This window comes from Orbicella faveolata, unplaced genomic scaffold, assembly GCF_042242905.1.
Source record: "Orbicella faveolata isolate gen_17 unplaced genomic scaffold, um_ofav_v1 contig_1, whole genome shotgun sequence".
In the NCBI taxonomy this organism is placed as follows: Eukaryota; Metazoa; Cnidaria; class Anthozoa; order Scleractinia; family Merulinidae; genus Orbicella; species Orbicella faveolata.
Genome location: NW_028301536.1, coordinates 34,005,001 through 34,022,500, shown reverse-complemented (window position 1 = coordinate 34,022,500; position 17,500 = coordinate 34,005,001). Strand labels below are relative to the sequence as shown.

The 17,500-nt window shown below is 40.1% G+C and overlaps 2 protein-coding genes across 4 annotated transcripts in view; one reads left to right on the top strand and one right to left on the bottom strand.

Annotated features, from left to right (window-relative positions):
• The window catches only part of LOC110047085 (tolloid-like protein 2), an 8,974-nt gene extending 7,146 nt beyond the window's left edge, over window positions 1–1,828 (top strand). For both annotated transcript variants that reach the window (XM_020752819.2, XM_020752818.2), the window contains exon 6: window positions 1–1,828. This exon is cut by the window's left edge and continues 335 nt beyond it. The gene's annotated coding sequence lies outside the window, so the exon portion shown is untranslated.
• Window positions 1,829–3,470: 1,642 nt separating this feature from the next.
• The window catches only part of LOC110041164 (disintegrin and metalloproteinase domain-containing protein 10-like), a 30,763-nt gene continuing 16,733 nt past the window's right edge, over window positions 3,471–17,500 (bottom strand). Inside the window, exons 11-14 of one of the 2 annotated variants that reach the window (XM_089273529.1) lie at window positions 11,208–11,306; window positions 9,170–9,254; window positions 6,927–7,164; window positions 3,471–4,801 (exon numbers count right to left, since the gene is read on the bottom strand). In XM_089273529.1, coding sequence (XP_089129655.1) covers window positions 4,440–4,801; window positions 6,927–7,164; window positions 9,170–9,254; window positions 11,208–11,306 — 784 coding nt within the window. In that variant the 3' untranslated portion in view covers window positions 3,471–4,439. Of the gene's footprint in view, window positions 4,802–6,926; window positions 7,165–9,169; window positions 9,255–11,081; window positions 11,307–17,500 lie in introns of those variants that run through there. The other variant, XM_089273524.1, reaches the window with a different exon arrangement.

Sequence of the window (17,500 nt, the reverse complement as noted above, 5' to 3'; positions counted from 1 at the left end):
ACCTTCGAGAAACGAGCCCTAGGCCTGTCCCGATTGTGCTCGTAAAAGGCTGGAAAGTGAATGCCAAAAAGTTGCTAAAAAATTGCCAAAACGTTGCAACCTAAATTTCAAAAGTTGCTACCTAAATTTCTTGAAATTTTTACATAAACGTTAATAAAAGGCTTTATTTTTCGCTATTCGCAATAATTGCTGACGTCGGTCAAGAAAAGTAGCTTGAAACTTGGCTTTACAAATATGGGCGAAGGTACTCTTAAGATACTCTTAAGTCTAACGGAAAGAAATACTTGGTTCATTTTACGTCTTGCCAAACGATATGAGGGAACTTGAACTTCAAAAGATTGATAAACATTCAAGAAATTCGCATAAATTGGAGTGAAATCGTCCACTTTTTCGTGCTTGGTATGTGCTCTAAACCCAGGGGCGTAGCTAGGGGGAAGGGTCCTGGGGTGCTCGTGAGCCCCCATTTTGTAAGCCTTTTTAAGCAAACAAACTACAACAGGTGGCGAAAATGACACGAAAATCTGGCGAGTACCCTCACTTTGACACAGTGTGACCCCTCCGTTGAAAAATCCTAGCTACGCCCCTGAAACCTATTTTTTTGCTCAAAAGCCAAAACTTGCGCGAGGTTGCTAGAGTCGCAAAAAGTTGCTCTAAACGCCAAACGTTGCCGAGCACAATCGGGACAGGCCTATCAGTTGGATATCAAATTATACAAGGCTAAAAAAAAAAAGCTGGTACAAAAATAGGAAAATAAATAATGCAATCAAATTTTGAACAGTTAACTTAATTTTTCAAATCACTGTTACATAAACGTTTGGAAATGCTTGTTTACCCTAACCCGGCCGCTCAGTTTGTAGTTGATTTACGTTAAAGCTGTAAAAGGCATGGATAGTTGTCAGAATTCATTACTTTTTTAAATTAAAAGGCCAAGATAGTCAAGTGCACTCAAATCAAATGACCTCAAAGAAAACGTTCGGTGATGATTTGTAATTTTCAAAGCGGTAAACGTTTTTCATTTAAAGCATTATTTCGGTTTCGTTTGAGAGGCTTAACACGATGTCATAATTGGCTTTTTTTACAATTTGTTTTTACATGTAGTCCTTGTAAAACTAAAGAACTGAATTACGAAAATATGATTAATGTAATCAGATTAATAATATATACCACAATGGGTTTATTAAAGTTTGTGATTGACTTTAATTTTTACGATTTGCAATTAGTGTCATTTTGCAATGACATTAATTTTGCTATCGATCTTTTTATTAAATAATTGGAAATTGCTTTTATTCATAGATTATGTTTATAACAATAATAACTTCCATTTTTTTTTTTTTTTAATTTTACCTTTTTTTAACAATTATGAACTCTAAACGCATGAAAGTAATTAATCATTAAATGGTGGTTATAGGCATGTTATATTAAAATTGTACATTGGTTTAATTACAAGAGCAAACAACAATTTGAAACAGTTTCATGTCTAGTGCTGGTCATAGGCGCTTAATATCTTCTCTAGAGATTAATCTAATTAAATGCATTCAATACTGCAACAGTCAAGTAGGGACTAAATGGCCTGAATTTTGCATGTCGTTGGTGTCGAAGCTTTGCGATCTTGCTACTGTTTAAAACAAAAAGCTGCCAGCGACAATTTTTAAACAAAGGCGAATGATAAATTTAACGGAGCTTGACTCCTCTAATGAGTTCAAGCAAGCCTGCAAGTTTGCTTTAAGTGTTTTGTAAGTTTTGTTTAGTTGTTGTTGTTGTTGTTTTTGCAATTTGCTGTGTCAGCAACATTTGTATTTTGAACAAAGAAGATGACTGTTACAATCTATATCAGGGTAATGTCTGGCTCTTTAACGCAAGAGATATAAATGATATTGGTGGAGTTTTAGGGTAAATCTGCGCCAGCAGTCACGTTCCTACCCTACTTAGAATTGAAACAGCCTAAACTTTAACCGTCAACGGTTTTCAATTGAGTGTCGTAAAGCCAAAGTAATCACCCGAGCCAATCACAAACAACAGAGAAAATCCACTGAACCAATCAAGACTCGAAGTAAACGCACGCAGCCGATGGAAAGCGCGAGGAAAATCTTTGAAAGATTGCCGGAGAAGATTGCCCGAGGTTTTTAAGCCAATCCTTGTTGCGTAACAAAGCAAAACTAGAGCGTGCGCGAACTACTTTCGATACTCAAGTAAAAACCATTCCAGCAATACATGGTTTCAAACCTTTTTTTCATAGCCTGCGAGCGGGATCTCATGCGTTGCGGTAGGAGCAAAGTCCATGAACAAAGTTGCGAGAGACGAGTCAGCGAACGAAGAGATCTAGACTTGAGACTTACAGAACTAGGTGCGATTTTTCAGGATTGGAACTGTGCTGTTTTGAATGGCTGTGCTATTTTCTTAAGGTAACTCTCCACGGTGCCTTTCATTTTGTTTAAGTCATAAATTAAGGTTGCACTGTCCTGTTGCATAGCAACAAACTTGACCCACTTTTTACCATCAATTGCTTAAAAGCTAAGCCGGTGACCCCATAATTTTTTTATAAACTCTTTTTATTACACACAGAAGAAGAAACAGGCAAAATTATAAAAAATACTGTCGAGTGGATTTTTCATTGTTAAGAAAAATGGAAATTTCCAAGTTGGAGAAATTCCACTCCACAGTTTTTTTTTATAATTTCGCACATGCATTCCGCTTTTGCTGTTGAATATTTTCATTCATTAAAAAGTAGGGTCACCGGATCAGTTTTTGAGATTAGCTTCGTGGCTAAGGTCTTTTAGCGCTCGTTCTACGCGCAAATTAAAATCTCGACTTTGCAAGATCGCGGTCCGCTGGTCAGTAAAGCCCGCAAACGAGAAAAGTCCGCGAATAGAGTTTTCTTTTTCGCTGTTGTCGTTAGCAGCATAAGCGGTAAAAGAAGAATACCGTAAATACCCGGAGATGAGACTAGCCAAGTACAAAGAACGAGTAGTCTTTTTCCCTGCTGGTTTCTAGATTGATAGCCGGCGCGATCGATCCCAACATCAACATCACAACTTTCGTTTGCGTTCCAGCACAGCGGTTTAAAGGGATGTTTTCCTTTGAAATTGCCTGAAGGATGAATGTTTTCGAAGTTAAAAATAACGGATAACGCCGACAGCTTAACAGCGGAAACAAAGTTTTACGAAGTAGGCCTCGCGTCGCGATGTTTGTTTTGATTTTTGTAAACTTTAAACCTCGTGCACTATCTCGCGAACCCTCGGGTGATCGCGTGATGCCTCGCGTTGAAGTGCGCGCTAGAGCCCAGGCGTCTCACGGAAATATTACTGTTTTGAGCCACCTTAAGTCTGTAGCTTCAAACTGGGGATATATTCAACTGGGTTATATAGGACGGTCACGGGAGTATCCAGGATGGGTACTGGCACCTTGGGGTTGTAGAATCAACGGGGCATGCATGCCCCCAAAATGTTGCAAATTGAGAATTAAAAACCTAATTATTGGGACCTAAAAGGAGCGTTTGACTTTATTTCTACCATAATATTTACAATAGTTTTTTCATTTTTTCTGCTTCTCAAAACTTTACCCAAATATTCCTTACTTCTAGTAAGAACTTGACCTGTTAATGTGTAAGGTCCACTTAGCTGGTATGCCAGTAGAACTGAAAGACACGAATATGTCAAATAAAAAGGGCTCAACAAAAATCCCAACTGATGGGAGGCAGTCAAGTTGGCTATTTTCAGGCATGACCGAGAAATTGACTGAGAAAAAAACTCCAGCTTTTCACGATGGTCAGAACGGAACTTAATAACCCCGCGACCTCAGGATTGCAAGTTCAGTGCCCTGACTACTCGGCCTCCATGCTGCGTTAACATTTTTAGTCTGTTTTTGACATGTTTCTGGAATTAACTACCCTCTAGGATTTACTCATAATACTAGCTGGAAAGAGAAACTGTGAGACTTGTCTTGCCGACGGAAAATAACACAATGACCCCAGCCTGTGCTAGAACCCTAGGATCCAGATTCCAGCGCACTAACCATTAAGCCACCAAGCTGGGGTGCCCCTGCGATGGACTAGCATCCTATCCAGGGAGAAATTGAAATACCCCTGGTAGACTCATAATCGCCTCAACCTACAGAAACCGAGATGAGCTCCGGTGATATGGACAACTTGCGCGACGCGGACTTTACCTTTTCCTTCCCCCTCCTCTAATATATAATGTTTCCAATTGTGCGTCCCCTATGGATATGATAAGCCAAAAAACAACATCAATTGGCCCTTATCTAAACCTGACTGCCTTGTAAACGCTAAGACAAATAGCAAAACAAAAATTGACGCGACACTTTGGGAACACAACGAGGCTTAATCCTTGATTACTCGGAATTAGCTTAGTTTTAAATAAGCGCGGATATCTTCTCTTCCCTCAAAGACACACTAGGGCAACAGTAGCTTACTATGTAGTGCCTTAATACAAAATGTACGACAAAATGACGACAGCGAGAAGCCAGGCGTTATATATCGTAGCGTGATTACCACGGTCGGTGGGTGGAGACCCAAAGTTGCAAAAGTTAGAAGAACAACACTTCACATCGCATGATTGCATATCTGGAAACGACATTTGCAACGTGTGGCATTTCGATGACGTTTTGCACCCATTCTCCGAGGCACATCCGGTAGAGTAACCTTTGGCTCCATTTTTTAATTGAAACGATTTCCAGAAGCATTGTTTGGCAGCCTTTGCAGGGCACGTTTGTATGGTTGGACTACGACACTTGTTCAGGGTAGTCGGGAAATCAAAGCATGTAAAACACTGTAGACGGCTGGAGCCTAGAGTTTTTAAAAGAAGGCCGTTAGCAAAGTGAAGAAGGGTGGATGATTTATTACGTGCAAGAGTATAGACCATTTTCCACTGCTTTCGCAGCGACAACGTTCGTGTACTCATAAAATAGGAAACGTTTCATAAAAGTCATTTTACAATCTTAGAGACAGTAGAGATACCTTTAAATTAAAACTGGCCCATATACACGTCAAGAACAGCGCTCATAGCAACTTAAAAAGACGTTTCGATGAAAGAACTTCGGCCGTGGTCGTTAAAAGGCCAACTGAAATTGGTGGCTATCTAACGGTTCACGGTTTTGTGCTTGTTACACCAGCAAACTGTAGCGGACGACTGTTGCGCAACTCAACAAATCCCACAAGCATTCGGCTCAATAGGTTGTGCAAAGGAAAATCCTTTCAGGGCCAAAATCGCTAACCTGGCGTTGGTGCTGCAGGTTCCTAGAGAAAGACTACATGTACCTGAGCTTACGAGAAAGACGTCCGTGACCATTTGAATTCTATCAACCCATAAACTGACTTGATGACAGTTCTCATCGCCCAGACCAGCATAAAAGGTTAGTCGTAAATACACTCCTTAGCAGAGCTCAAGAAATACCATCAACGCAAAAGTAACGATCATGAAGAAAAATTGAAGAAAAATTGTCACCAAAAAAATGCCGTTTTTTAACCGTTTAATAAGTATTTTGGCTGCCATGACGCTAAATGGGCCTTAGTTTTGCTGAAAAAGCTATTTTTTTTTAATCAAAAAGATAGATTTTCCTAAGATTAAGTACAACAGTGCAGAATATTTTAATTTGGTGCATGCCCTTAAGCCAAAATTTGGACTGTTTGCGATTTCCCGTTCCGAATTTTTTTATTGCCCTTTTCCTTTCGTTTTTCTCGGCCCTTTTACTCTCGCTACCTTGTGCGTTTCATATCCTTTCTGGCTGCCGTAAAACGTTGTGTGTTAATTATGGGCAAAGCCTGGAAATGGGACCTTGGTAATAATGAGCCATCTTACCACCATTTTTGCACCAAACTGAACAAATAGCGTTGTTTTTCAATTTGCTACGTCAGAATGCCGTCGATATCCCAAACAGACTGTTGTGCAGATAGATCTATCCAAGCTCTACCATGTGCTCATCAAGAATATCTGGTGACATTTAAATTGATGACGTCGCAAGTGGTACAAAGAGCACGACCATTAAGTAGTCGTATCTAGCTCCTTGGGCCTCAAAGGGTTAATCTTCTCGCCTGTAGCAGTTAGCTATAGCAACGACACCACCAACGCCAGCACAACTTCCACAAGATGTAAATAATAATGGTCCGCCTTACGTATGCCAGAGGAATCTCACGATATCTACGCAGCAGCAACGTTGAAGTATAGTTTTAAAACTCGAGATGTGACAATCCTGTTACCCATGACCGAACAACAAACCTACGTTACAAGCAAAGGCGCGTTTTACAAAATTGATTAGTTTGACTGTAATTTTTTGTGTTATGGACAGACAGAAAGAGCCTTGCCAACACGGCTAAGGAACAGAAGAGGGAAGGTGATTCATGTTGGAGACAATAATTCAAAGAATGTGCAAGAAGCAAAACAAGTTGGACATGACAAAGACTCGTGATTAACCTGGTACTTTCAGAGTGACCGGAATGCGACCCCATTCCGTGGAATTATAGATCAGTCGCGTGATTTTTTGTGATAAGTCACTCTCGTAATTTTATCGAAGCTTTTCCCGAACACTGAAGCCCCGTCCACACTGAGCTGGAGGAATTTAAAAACGCAGCTTTATTTCTACGTTTAGGCCTACCGTCCACACTAATCCGTCACGAAAACGGAGCTTTTCGAAAGTGCTCTTCAAACCGGAGGAATCTAAAAACGCCGTCTTTGCGTTTTAGTGTGGGCGGAAACATTTTGAACACGGAGCTCTTCGAAAACGATGACATCACAATAATAATATGATTTCCTTGCCCGAGTTTTCCTCAACCGTAAATCCAATATGACCGGTGATTGTTGCGTTTTCAAATTCCTTCAGTGTAGTGTGGACGGAAAACATTTGATACGTTTTCAGAGTGTAAACTCCGTTTTCAAATTCCTCCAGCGTAGTGTGGATGCGGCCTTAAAACCTACTAATAAGATCCGTCGCGTAGTCATGACACTGTAGAAACTTATCACAGTAACCACTGAAGTCGCCACACGGCGCGCCAGGGTACTGTTGGAGATTCTTTTCCGGCGTTTTAGGGAAGTCTTTCATTGGCTTGCATTCACCGTCCTGGTCGTCTCTGCAGCACACATCGCAGAGGTGATCTTCCTGTTTGCATTGGCACTCCAACAAAGCGTACTTGAGGCAAATGGAACCGGTGCATTCCTAAAGAACAGATATAATTAATCAGGAGGCTTTTTCTTTCATACGTTACCCTACAAGCAGTTGGTTTCTCCTACGCCAAACGAGAGAGAAACCACTGCGAGCAACCGTCTGCTTTTCCAGCGAGCATGCGCGAGTTCGTCACACTCCATGTGACGCAGATGATGTCAGTTTCATTTGTCAATTTTTCGCTGGAGGTGTTTACACAAAAGAATTAATGCAAATTTGTCGAAGTATTATCCGGCGTGGTCTAAAGATAAAGCCTAAATTTAAGACTTTCTTGCCCTGTCTTGTGCGGGATTACTGAGCTCGTTGAATAAAACACTCCAAACAACAATTCGAAACAATAAGAGTTTAACTGGGGTAATACGATCAAAGGCAGGTTTGTAAAAGCTCTTTCAAGCGACTGGACGTCATCAAAAGTAAAAACAGAAGCGCACTCAAAGCACTAGAGGAAGAACTTCCAGCGGTGTACAGCACAGTCTCGCAGAATTATGAAACGTCTTTCAACCCAGGTTTTCGCAGTGGACTTGGACTTTTGATCGCTGCATGGCGGGCTCGCTTAAACGTAACAGTTGTGTTGGTGAGCGCATGCGTACGAGCCTAAACCAGCTTTTAAACGAGTTTTACCAGTTCAAAGTTAATTTATTCGTCCATGGCGCAGTTAACTCAAAGGAACGAACGGTTACTCGCAGTGGCTTCTCTCTCGTTCGGCGTAGGAGAAACCAACTGCTCGCAGGGTATTCATACGTATGCAATAAATATTTATCTAAACTAGCGCCTGGTCCAAGGTTTTAAGTAAACTTTCTCAGCACGTGTTTGCCATACTGCTCATTTCCCAGACTTACAAACTTGCTATTTCGAATCCAATAAATTTGTCACTTTCACGTCTCGTATCGAAAAGTCTGTTCTTGTCGGCTATTTAATATACAATTGCCTTAGCTGTTCTAAAATGGTGTGCTTCGCGCGAGAAAGACATCCCAGCACGAACGTGCAGGCCATCGAACCACGTGGATGCTCCCCCCTATTTTTGTAGGATCTTTAGTTTGCAAATCAATGAACAAGGCAATAGTAACAACAGTAATAACAACAACAACAATAATAATAATAATAATAATAATAACAATAATAATAATAATAATAATAATAATAATAATAATAATAATAAGGGCAGTGAGGTAGGCCAGGCTGGTGCCTCAGCCTACTTCGGGAAGATGGACGTTCCCGCCCACCATAGTCTGGGGTGATGTCTTTGGCAAGCATCAGTAACCAGACGAGAAAGAAAGAAAGACAAGAAGGAAAGAACCTGTCTGCTTATTGATATGTCCATCCCCACAGAAAGGAACACCTCCTTGAAAGCAATGGAAAAACTCACAAAGTACAAAGATCTTGAGATTGAAATCGAGAAAACGTGGGGAATGAAAACAACAACTGTCCCGGTGATCATTGGAGCTTTCGGGCTTGTCAAGAAGGGAACAGAAAACTACATCGGCAAGATCCCAGGCAATATTAGAATAACAGAGCTACAGAAGACCGTCCTCCTTGGAACTGCTCACATACTTAGGAGGACTCTATCCATCAAGTAATCCAGCAGACTTATGACTGCCCTAGGCTCACGGATTGAACTCGGCACCACAAGTTACAAGCGGCAAGACTTTAAGGACTTATAATCATCATCATCATCATCATCATACTTTATTTATTTACTTTAAGGAGGGTTAACACTTAATACCCAAAGGCCAATAAACTTGTGGCCCTCGGAAAGTAAAATTACAAACCTAATGAAAAAGTTGAAAGCTACGATGAAATTCTAAAAGTGATAACAATACTATGAATGCAAACTGATACAACATAATAAAAATTAAAAACCTTAGGAGAGACGCGAATAGTTCAATTACAATGATAGCAATGATAGCATTACTTGTTGGCCCACGTAAATTTCAAGCTGTGTAAGATTTAGATACCACCACCAAAACGCTACACATTATGAAACAAAGTGAGTACTTACCCCTGACATACATACTTGTCTTCCATAGTTACATTCACTGAGGTCGGGTTTAGGCCTTGGTACTGGGCAGGTGCTATTAATTCCACTGAGAAATGTTAAGGAAACGCTGATAGGAACAACACACTAAACATATCTCAAATCGTTGGAAAAAATATAGTCCCATGCAGCACTAATACAGCAATCTTGTCTTTACATGTACTGAGGGGGACATTGGGGGGGGGGGGGGTTCTGAGCACCGCAATACCGCAAAATAAATTCGGCAAATACCGCAATACTTCAACATTAACCCTAACCCTAACCTTTAAGTCAGGTAATTTTGCATTCAGACAACATAATCAAAATAAATGACATCCCATGATTGGCGTGTTGGCTTATAATTAACAAAAAAAAATTACCCGCTTCCGATTGCGGCACAAGGAATTGCAGTTCTCCGTAGCCACGAGAACTAAGTTTCATTAGGAATGTCCAATTGGAAACTGGAAAGGCTCGAGAAACGTTGCAGGACTTTTGAATTATTTTCTAATACTGTCTCAAATGCTGAAAAACCACATCCTCCAGGTTCGGAGAACACTGAAATACCACGCATTTCGGGATTAAAATTACCGAAATACCGCAGGAAAACTTGTCCAATACCGCAAACCCCAGTGCCCCCCTCTGTGTTGTTCCCAGTTTAATTCCGGCATGATGTTTCTTCTTGATTGCTATTACGCTCACGTAATCATTTTACGAATGGTTCTACGGGGATCTTCCAACATTCCGCAAGAATAGATAAGAACTCTGACAGGCTTCAAAAATGAGAGGGAATGTCCATAAGACCGAGCCAAATCTAAATGTGGCACATGTTGAAGAAACAAATTTCTGGCGACATATTTCGAATTCGTCCATATATTTCTTAAAATCAGGTGTTTTTAAACCTGTCAAAAAAACTCACAAATTAGTTACCGCCCCCACTTGTCGCGAAAAACAAGCAAAATCTATAAGTGACTCGTACCTTCTCACAAACTTCGCCCTGTTCAATTCGCATTTCATGTATATAAGACTTCAGTTCACAACCTGGCAATTTACTTTTGAGGGGTTTACAAGTCATTTGAGGCCAATTATACTTCTGTGGATCAACTTTCAAGGTCTCGACGAGCCGCTTAAAATGACTAAAATTCGCCTCCTCAAAATTCTTACTTTTGTTAGTGTTATTGTAAGGCTTTTTATCAGCGCTGTATTCAGAATCTTATACGACAGCTAGCCATCTTGACGGTTGGAGTCGGCAAAGTACTACATCTCCTTATTCCACTAATGACTTCAAGATAATCTATCACATTCACGTCCCGTGCCGAAATCGACACAAACAATGCTTGTTCCGTCGATATGCGAGACGACCTGCTTTTTTACCAAAATTAGGAGAAATCTTTTGTTTACTAACACTATTTTGAATCGCCTTGGCTTTATGGTAACAGCTACAGGGCATTTTCACTTCCGAAACAATGAAACGGAGGACATGCTGGTGTACCAAAGCAATCCTGTGGGAGTTAAACTCTTTTCCTATGTAATCACTTTCGTTGGGTTTATGTTACCTGTTTTGTGCACAGATGTCTAGGCCAGCAAAGTGAAATTACACATTTCCTCCTTTGATTTATTCAGTAGAAAGCAGCGTTGGTTTTGGTCGAAGAGAAGAGGGTACACAACACGCAGCCAAACTACAGCTTTCCGTTCGTACGAAAAGTCGTTACACATTTCGTGAAAACATGTTGCGAGGTTTTTAAATGCCATTAACGCTGACTTCGAAATTTAAATAAACAACTTATCCGCTACAGTCTACGAAAAGCTGCCTCGACACTCGAAATCCCGCAATATTGCACAACACTCGAAAGAAAGCACATGGACGAATATGGAGATGACGTCATTCGCCCCTGAAGAATTTGGGGGGGGGGGCGCCAACTTGGTGTCCACAGAAAGATAAATACACAGATCTCGACTTTTTCTGCCTTACCCGATTAGAGCTGCGTTCTCTCGAACGCAATAAGCCCATATTCTCAAAGGATATTTGCAGTAGGAGCTATCACTGCATTCTGTAGCGTTAAGACACAAAACGTTTGTACCCCGTGGGGTGCAGTCATCACTGCAGCAAACACCTTGACTTGGACTGTCACGAGATAACGAGAAAAATAATTGTTATGACGAAATAGTATGGACAACAACAAAACGATTAATAATTCAAAAAAGTATACAGAATGTAAAAACATTACTGAAGCATTCACGAACAATAAATTTAAAGTTAACAATAGTAAAATTAAAACTCCCTTAGGCCCAGGTCGCACTAGAGCCAATTTTGTTTGTATAAGTAATAAATCTGTCAACAAGTAGCGCAAAATAAGTGCGACCCCCAGTTTCAAAAACTTGCCAAATTTTCGCGGATTGCCAAAATTTCGCCAATCTTCAAACAAGCCGAAGTGCTGCCTCGGAGGCTTCCAAATTTTGGCACAGCAAACAATTTTTTTTTTAACCATTTAAGAGTGCCTGCCTGTAAAAATCAGACAAATTCTTAATTTCGCGGCAAGGGTCGAAAATTCGATTTCGCTCATATTCTTATGGTAGATAGGCTAGGGCATGACAAAAACTACTGGATAGTTTTTTTGGCAAAATATCCTTTTATTTCAAAGAAATATGCAAATTACCAAATTCCGTTAAAATCGTCATTTGACGCACCATTTTATTACACAAGTTTGAGAGCCTCGCATGCAAAACCACATCATTCTTCCGTCTTTAAAACACTCAAATATTTTTGTGCAATGTTTAAATGTGTACTGGGTTGATTTTAGGGAATGTTGCGTTGTCTTTTTGGGTGCAAAATAATTAAATTTCGAAGACATGTATTTCATTCACTTAAAAGTACTTCGTGAATATAATTAATTTTCACCATGTGCGAAACCTTCAAATGGATCAAGCTTCTGGTGGTTGAATCGCAGAAGGATGGTCTACAGATTCCTGTAAAAATTTCTTTGGGCAAATGATTGTGAGCGACGCGAGAGCTTTTCAAAGTTCCGCCAAAATGCAAATATTTGACCATCCGTCGTCAAATTTCAATTTACGGGTTAGACGTATATTTTAGCATGCGCCACACGACTTGACCTATAATAAGTTGAAATAGACAGAGAGCTGATAATTTCGAAATGTTCTAACCTTATTTGTTGGTAAAGGCAGATCCAAAGCCGATTTGACGTGTTTCTAGTCGATCTCTCACCATTCGTGGCACATAAAGCAGAAGTTTGCTATTGTTTACACAAGGTTAACGTCCGATGTACATCGCCTACTGTAAACCTATTCTTGGTCGAATACTATGAATCTGTGACCATCTTTCTGCGCTTATGAACATCACTACATCTAAGTCTAAAACGGCTAAGTCATTTGGAGATAGTTGCTTGCTTTACGCTTCGTCAAAACATTGCGTTTGATCGATTGCTGACCATTGCTGATAAGCGTGTGGGCGCAGCACAATCTTACAGCCGTTATTTGTTCGTCACGCAATGCTGTCACGGCATATGCCGCACATTTTGATCTGTTTTGTATAGAGCACTCTCAGGATAAGTGAAACAATTTAATCATTGTTCATCTGTTTATTCATATATGTAATAATATGTGTACATTTATATAATCGTGTTCTATAGTGTACGTGGCGTCGGTTCAAATCACGTTTGTTGTACGTTCTAACGTTTCAGACAACAGCTGATAAAGCTAGTGCCTGTACTCTCTAGAATTTTAAGAAAATCGCCATAAACAAATTATAGATCAATGAAGCAAGAACTAGCTGAAATAAAAATAGGAAATCACAACGAGTCTAATTCGTGAGAAAAACAGACTAAATTTAATTAGTAATTACGTGAGCCATGTCGTCTTATTTGGCGTATTTTGTTTGCTTAGTGGCGAGGCATTGGCATGTAACAGAAAATGGTGGACTGTTGTCAATACAGTCCAAAATTATCGTCAATAAAATATTGTAAATAAAACACCTATTGACCGCTTACCTCCGCGGCCACCATTTGGTCATTCCGATAAGGGTTTCATTATTGTCTTTACTCCTATTAAGCGGCCACCCAAAATTTAAGAACTTTGTTTCGGAAAGGGCGATGGCAGATAGGAGTCAGGAGCCATAATCGGGGACGGAGACCGTAAGTCTTGGGATCCGCGCGCACCTATGATATGGGACAATTTTTCTATTTTTAGAACAGATTGCGCCATCCTGACGTCATATATCCGCGCGGATCCGCGCACGTGTCGGGGGCTCTCGCGTGGATGTTGTCACGTCGAGTGATCAAATGGTGAGAGCTCCGAGATTCTCGATCTTGCAGATTTTTCACAGCGATGGCAGGGAATAAGGCAGGGAATAAGAACCAGGACTCTTATATGTAGTTTTATGCTCTGAGCTAATGGAAAAGGTGAGTTTTTTTTTTTTTTCGCGCAGTGAATGAATAATATCTGCTCGCACTAGTTGTACGCGTAAGTTTTTCGTTTGCTCTGTGAAGAAAAGTTATGTAAGGAAACTCTTTACTCTGGTATCGAGTTGATTTGTGAGTTTCCCAAAAAATGCTTAATCATAACCAAACCTTGTTTTTGATAGTTTCTTATGGTTTCTGTTTGTTTGGCGAGTTTGCAAAAGTTTTTGAAAGGAAAGTCTGACGCGTACATTCAGTAGCTCATTTGCATAGTGCAGCGCGCGCTCTTTCAAGTCCGAGTCGGTGTTTTCAATTGTCAACAAACCTTGACAAAGATTTATTTCGTGGTCTTTTGTGCCGAGATACTGCAACAGTTTTCACGAACGCCAAAAAGCTACTAATATCATGTGTGTTTCTTTAACATAGTGAAATTTTACGCGGCGAAAATAAAAGAAACAAGGAGTTTTGATAACTCAACCAAAAAAAATCAAAATCGTTATTCGAGTTGATTAAAGAAAGCGTCGTCGTAATTTTGCTGATTATTTCTGCTGTATTCACATATTTTCAGCTAAGCTTTTAATATGTTCTCAAACATTTATCAACCTTAAACATATTTAAAAGCTAGAGATATTGTATGAGTTCGATGCACGTTTTCACAAAAGTGGGGAAGTCCAATTTGTCATGTTTTACTGACTGTACAAAACACGCATCGGCGGGCGCTCTTATTCATCGACAACAGACAATTATTTTTACACAAACAAAACTGAGCAGCATCTACAGACATAAACTTTATTGTCGCCTATTGGGCCTTGATAAAACATCAAGCGTTGCTTACAATTCAGGCGAAACTCAAACTTGCAATTATTTTTTTTGTTTTACTTTTCGGTCGAGATAGACTCTGGCGAAATCCTCGCAAGGCTGTGGCAAGAGGAGGGAAACTTTGAAGACCTGAAACGCTGCTAAATCCAAATATACCCAAGTAATTTTTTGCTGTGGTTTGGAAGAGCTGTTAATCTTCAAGATATGTGAAACTTAGAGTGGAGTAATGTACAGCTCATGTAAAAGAAGCATCCGTCGGAACACAACTTGGTCAGCGATATCATATCTAAGCTTAAAGCGGAACATACCTAAATTCGATACTGTCTTACTTCACTCAAACTGGAGCACCTTACGACGAAAATACTTAAGCAAAAGTCCAACAGATGTAAACGCGTTGAGTTGTGGGCCTAAAACATGACAAAATTTCGGGAATTTCGGACGCCGTTTCCCCCGCGCGACATCCGCAAAAATCCTCGCAGCATGTACGCGCGTGTGCCTCAGGCGATGGCGCAATTTGTTCTAAAAATAGAATGATTGTCCCATATCATGGGGACAACCCCAATACTAGAAATGACGCGCGCTTACGGTCTCCGTCCCCGATTATGGCTCCTGATAGGAGTCTGAAATTGAAGGTGCATGACGAGTGATAATTCAAACACACGTCTATCATGATTGTCTTGAATTGACTCCATGTTCACCAAGAAATTTATAGCCCGACAGTGAAAAATTAAATATTCAAGGTACACCAACCTCTATTTAAGCGGCTAGCCCCATTAAGCGGTCACCACCCATTTCCCCGAGGGTAGCCCACTGTATTACATGTAAACCAAAAATAATTGGATAGCGCGAAAAGACCTGGGTATGAGTTTAGCGTTACAGTATTACGTAGGGCATGTAGGTAGCGGTGGTCGAGTAAAAGATAACAACAGGGGAAATGGTAAACTATTCATTCTTTTCATTTCCTAATTCAATCTCTTCCTACTGAACATGATTGTGTGCTCCCAGTGATTCCAAGCCTTACGGAGCCTTACGTATTAGGATAGAAATTGTCCTACCCCTACCCCCTAAAATGGGATGACAGCATTGCGTGACGAACAAGGAACCGCGGATTCAAGCCATCAAACCCTGATGATCAAACGTAATAGTTTGGTGTAGGGCAAAGCAAGCAACTATCTACAAATGACTTAGCCGTTTTTGACTTAGATGCAGTGGTGATCATATGTGTCGAAAGAGGGTCACAGATTCATGGTATTCGACCGTTAAATAAGTTGACAGATGGCGATGTACATCGGACGTTATGTAAACAAAAGCAAACTTCTGCTTTATGAGCGACGAATGGTGAGAGATCGACTAGGAACACGTCAAATCGGCTTTGGACCTGCCTTTTACAGCAAATGAGGTTAGAAAATTTCGAAATTATCAGCTCTCTGTCTATTTCAACTTAACATAGGTCAAGTCATGTGGCGCATGCTAAAATAAACGTCTAACCCGTAAATTGAAATTTGACGACTGATGGTCAAATATTTGCATTTTTGACGTACTTTGAAAAGCTCTCGCGTCGCTCACAATCATTTGCCCAAAGAAATTTTTACAGGAATCTGTAGACCATCCTTCTGCGATTCAACCACCAGAAGCTTGATCCATTTGAAGGTTTCGCACATGGTGAAAATTAATTATATTCACGAAGTACTTTTAAGTGAATGAAATACATGTCTTCGAAATTTAATTATTTTGCACCCAAAAAGACAACGCAACATTCCCTAAAATCAACCCAGTACACATTTAAACATTGCACAAAAATATTTGAGTGTTTTAAAGACGGAAGAATGATGTGGTTTTGCATGCGAGGCTCTCAAACTTGTGTAATAACATGGTGCGTTAAATGACGATTTTAACGGAATTTGGTAATTTGCATATTTCTTTGAAATAAAAGGATATTTTGCCAAAAAAACTATCCAGTAGTTTTTGTCATGCCCTAGCCTATCTACCATGAAAATATGAGCGAAATCGAATTTTCGACCCTTGCCGAGTTATTTTCCATTTTTATGGAGAGGGACTCTTAACTGTCATATTTCTTTTTATTAAATCCATTTTGAAATCACTGGTTATCCTTACAATCTGATTGGCTCTCAGTGGTGCGATTTATTCACGAATCGCACTATTTTTTGCTCTAAATCGCATCTTTTTCTCAGCCAATGAGAATGGGCCAGTAAAACAAAACAACCAATCAGATTTCAAGATTAGTTTAAAGTAATCAATAAAATTTCAGGAAAATGAAAGGCAAAAAGCCACTGTGTGGAGAATTTTGCAAATACTATTTCCAAAACTTTGTTGTTATTGTAGCTTTTTTTCCAAAAAATTGACGAATTTAATTAATTACAGTGTCTGAATGACGATTATGAGCTCCTTTAGGCTGAAGACCTACTTTAATGGAAGTTCCCAACTTTCAGTGTCCATTTTGACGAATATTTTGGCGATTTTTCTTCAACATCTGCTCAAGATCCGTATGATACTGAGTCCAGTAAAACATGAACAAACGAAAACCACACAACAACAAATTCAGAGTCATCTCAAGAAGGTAGATGTTTGCAGGTCTCCGGTAGTTTCAAACGAAGCAACAAAACAGCTCAACTCTGTTGCTGTGAATAAACATAGTCAAAATACGCCACACTGCACAAAATAGTGCATGAACGAACGTCTTACGAAGCCGGTGCCAGTCCCGCCATCTTGGAAATATCTTAAAACAAATGGCGCTGCAAGAACTTGACAAGGTCCTGAGTATTGAGTCCTACGCCGAGGTTACAAAAAGAAACGGAGATGATAACGGGCTGGACCCCTTAAAATCATGCCATTGAACGGTATTTAAAAGAAAAAAACGTACTATCCACTGGGCATCGTGCACTCGAGGGAGTTTCACAACTCAAAAGAAATCGATCGCAGAATTACACAGGATATGCACCTTCAAATTCCTTCTCCAAAGACAATGAAAAGTTTCAGCCTCAACCACAGAAGAAAAGTAGGCCTTCCATAATTGATTCAGGCGACGAGAATTGCACTTTTATACCTGAAGTAGACTATTTTCGACTTC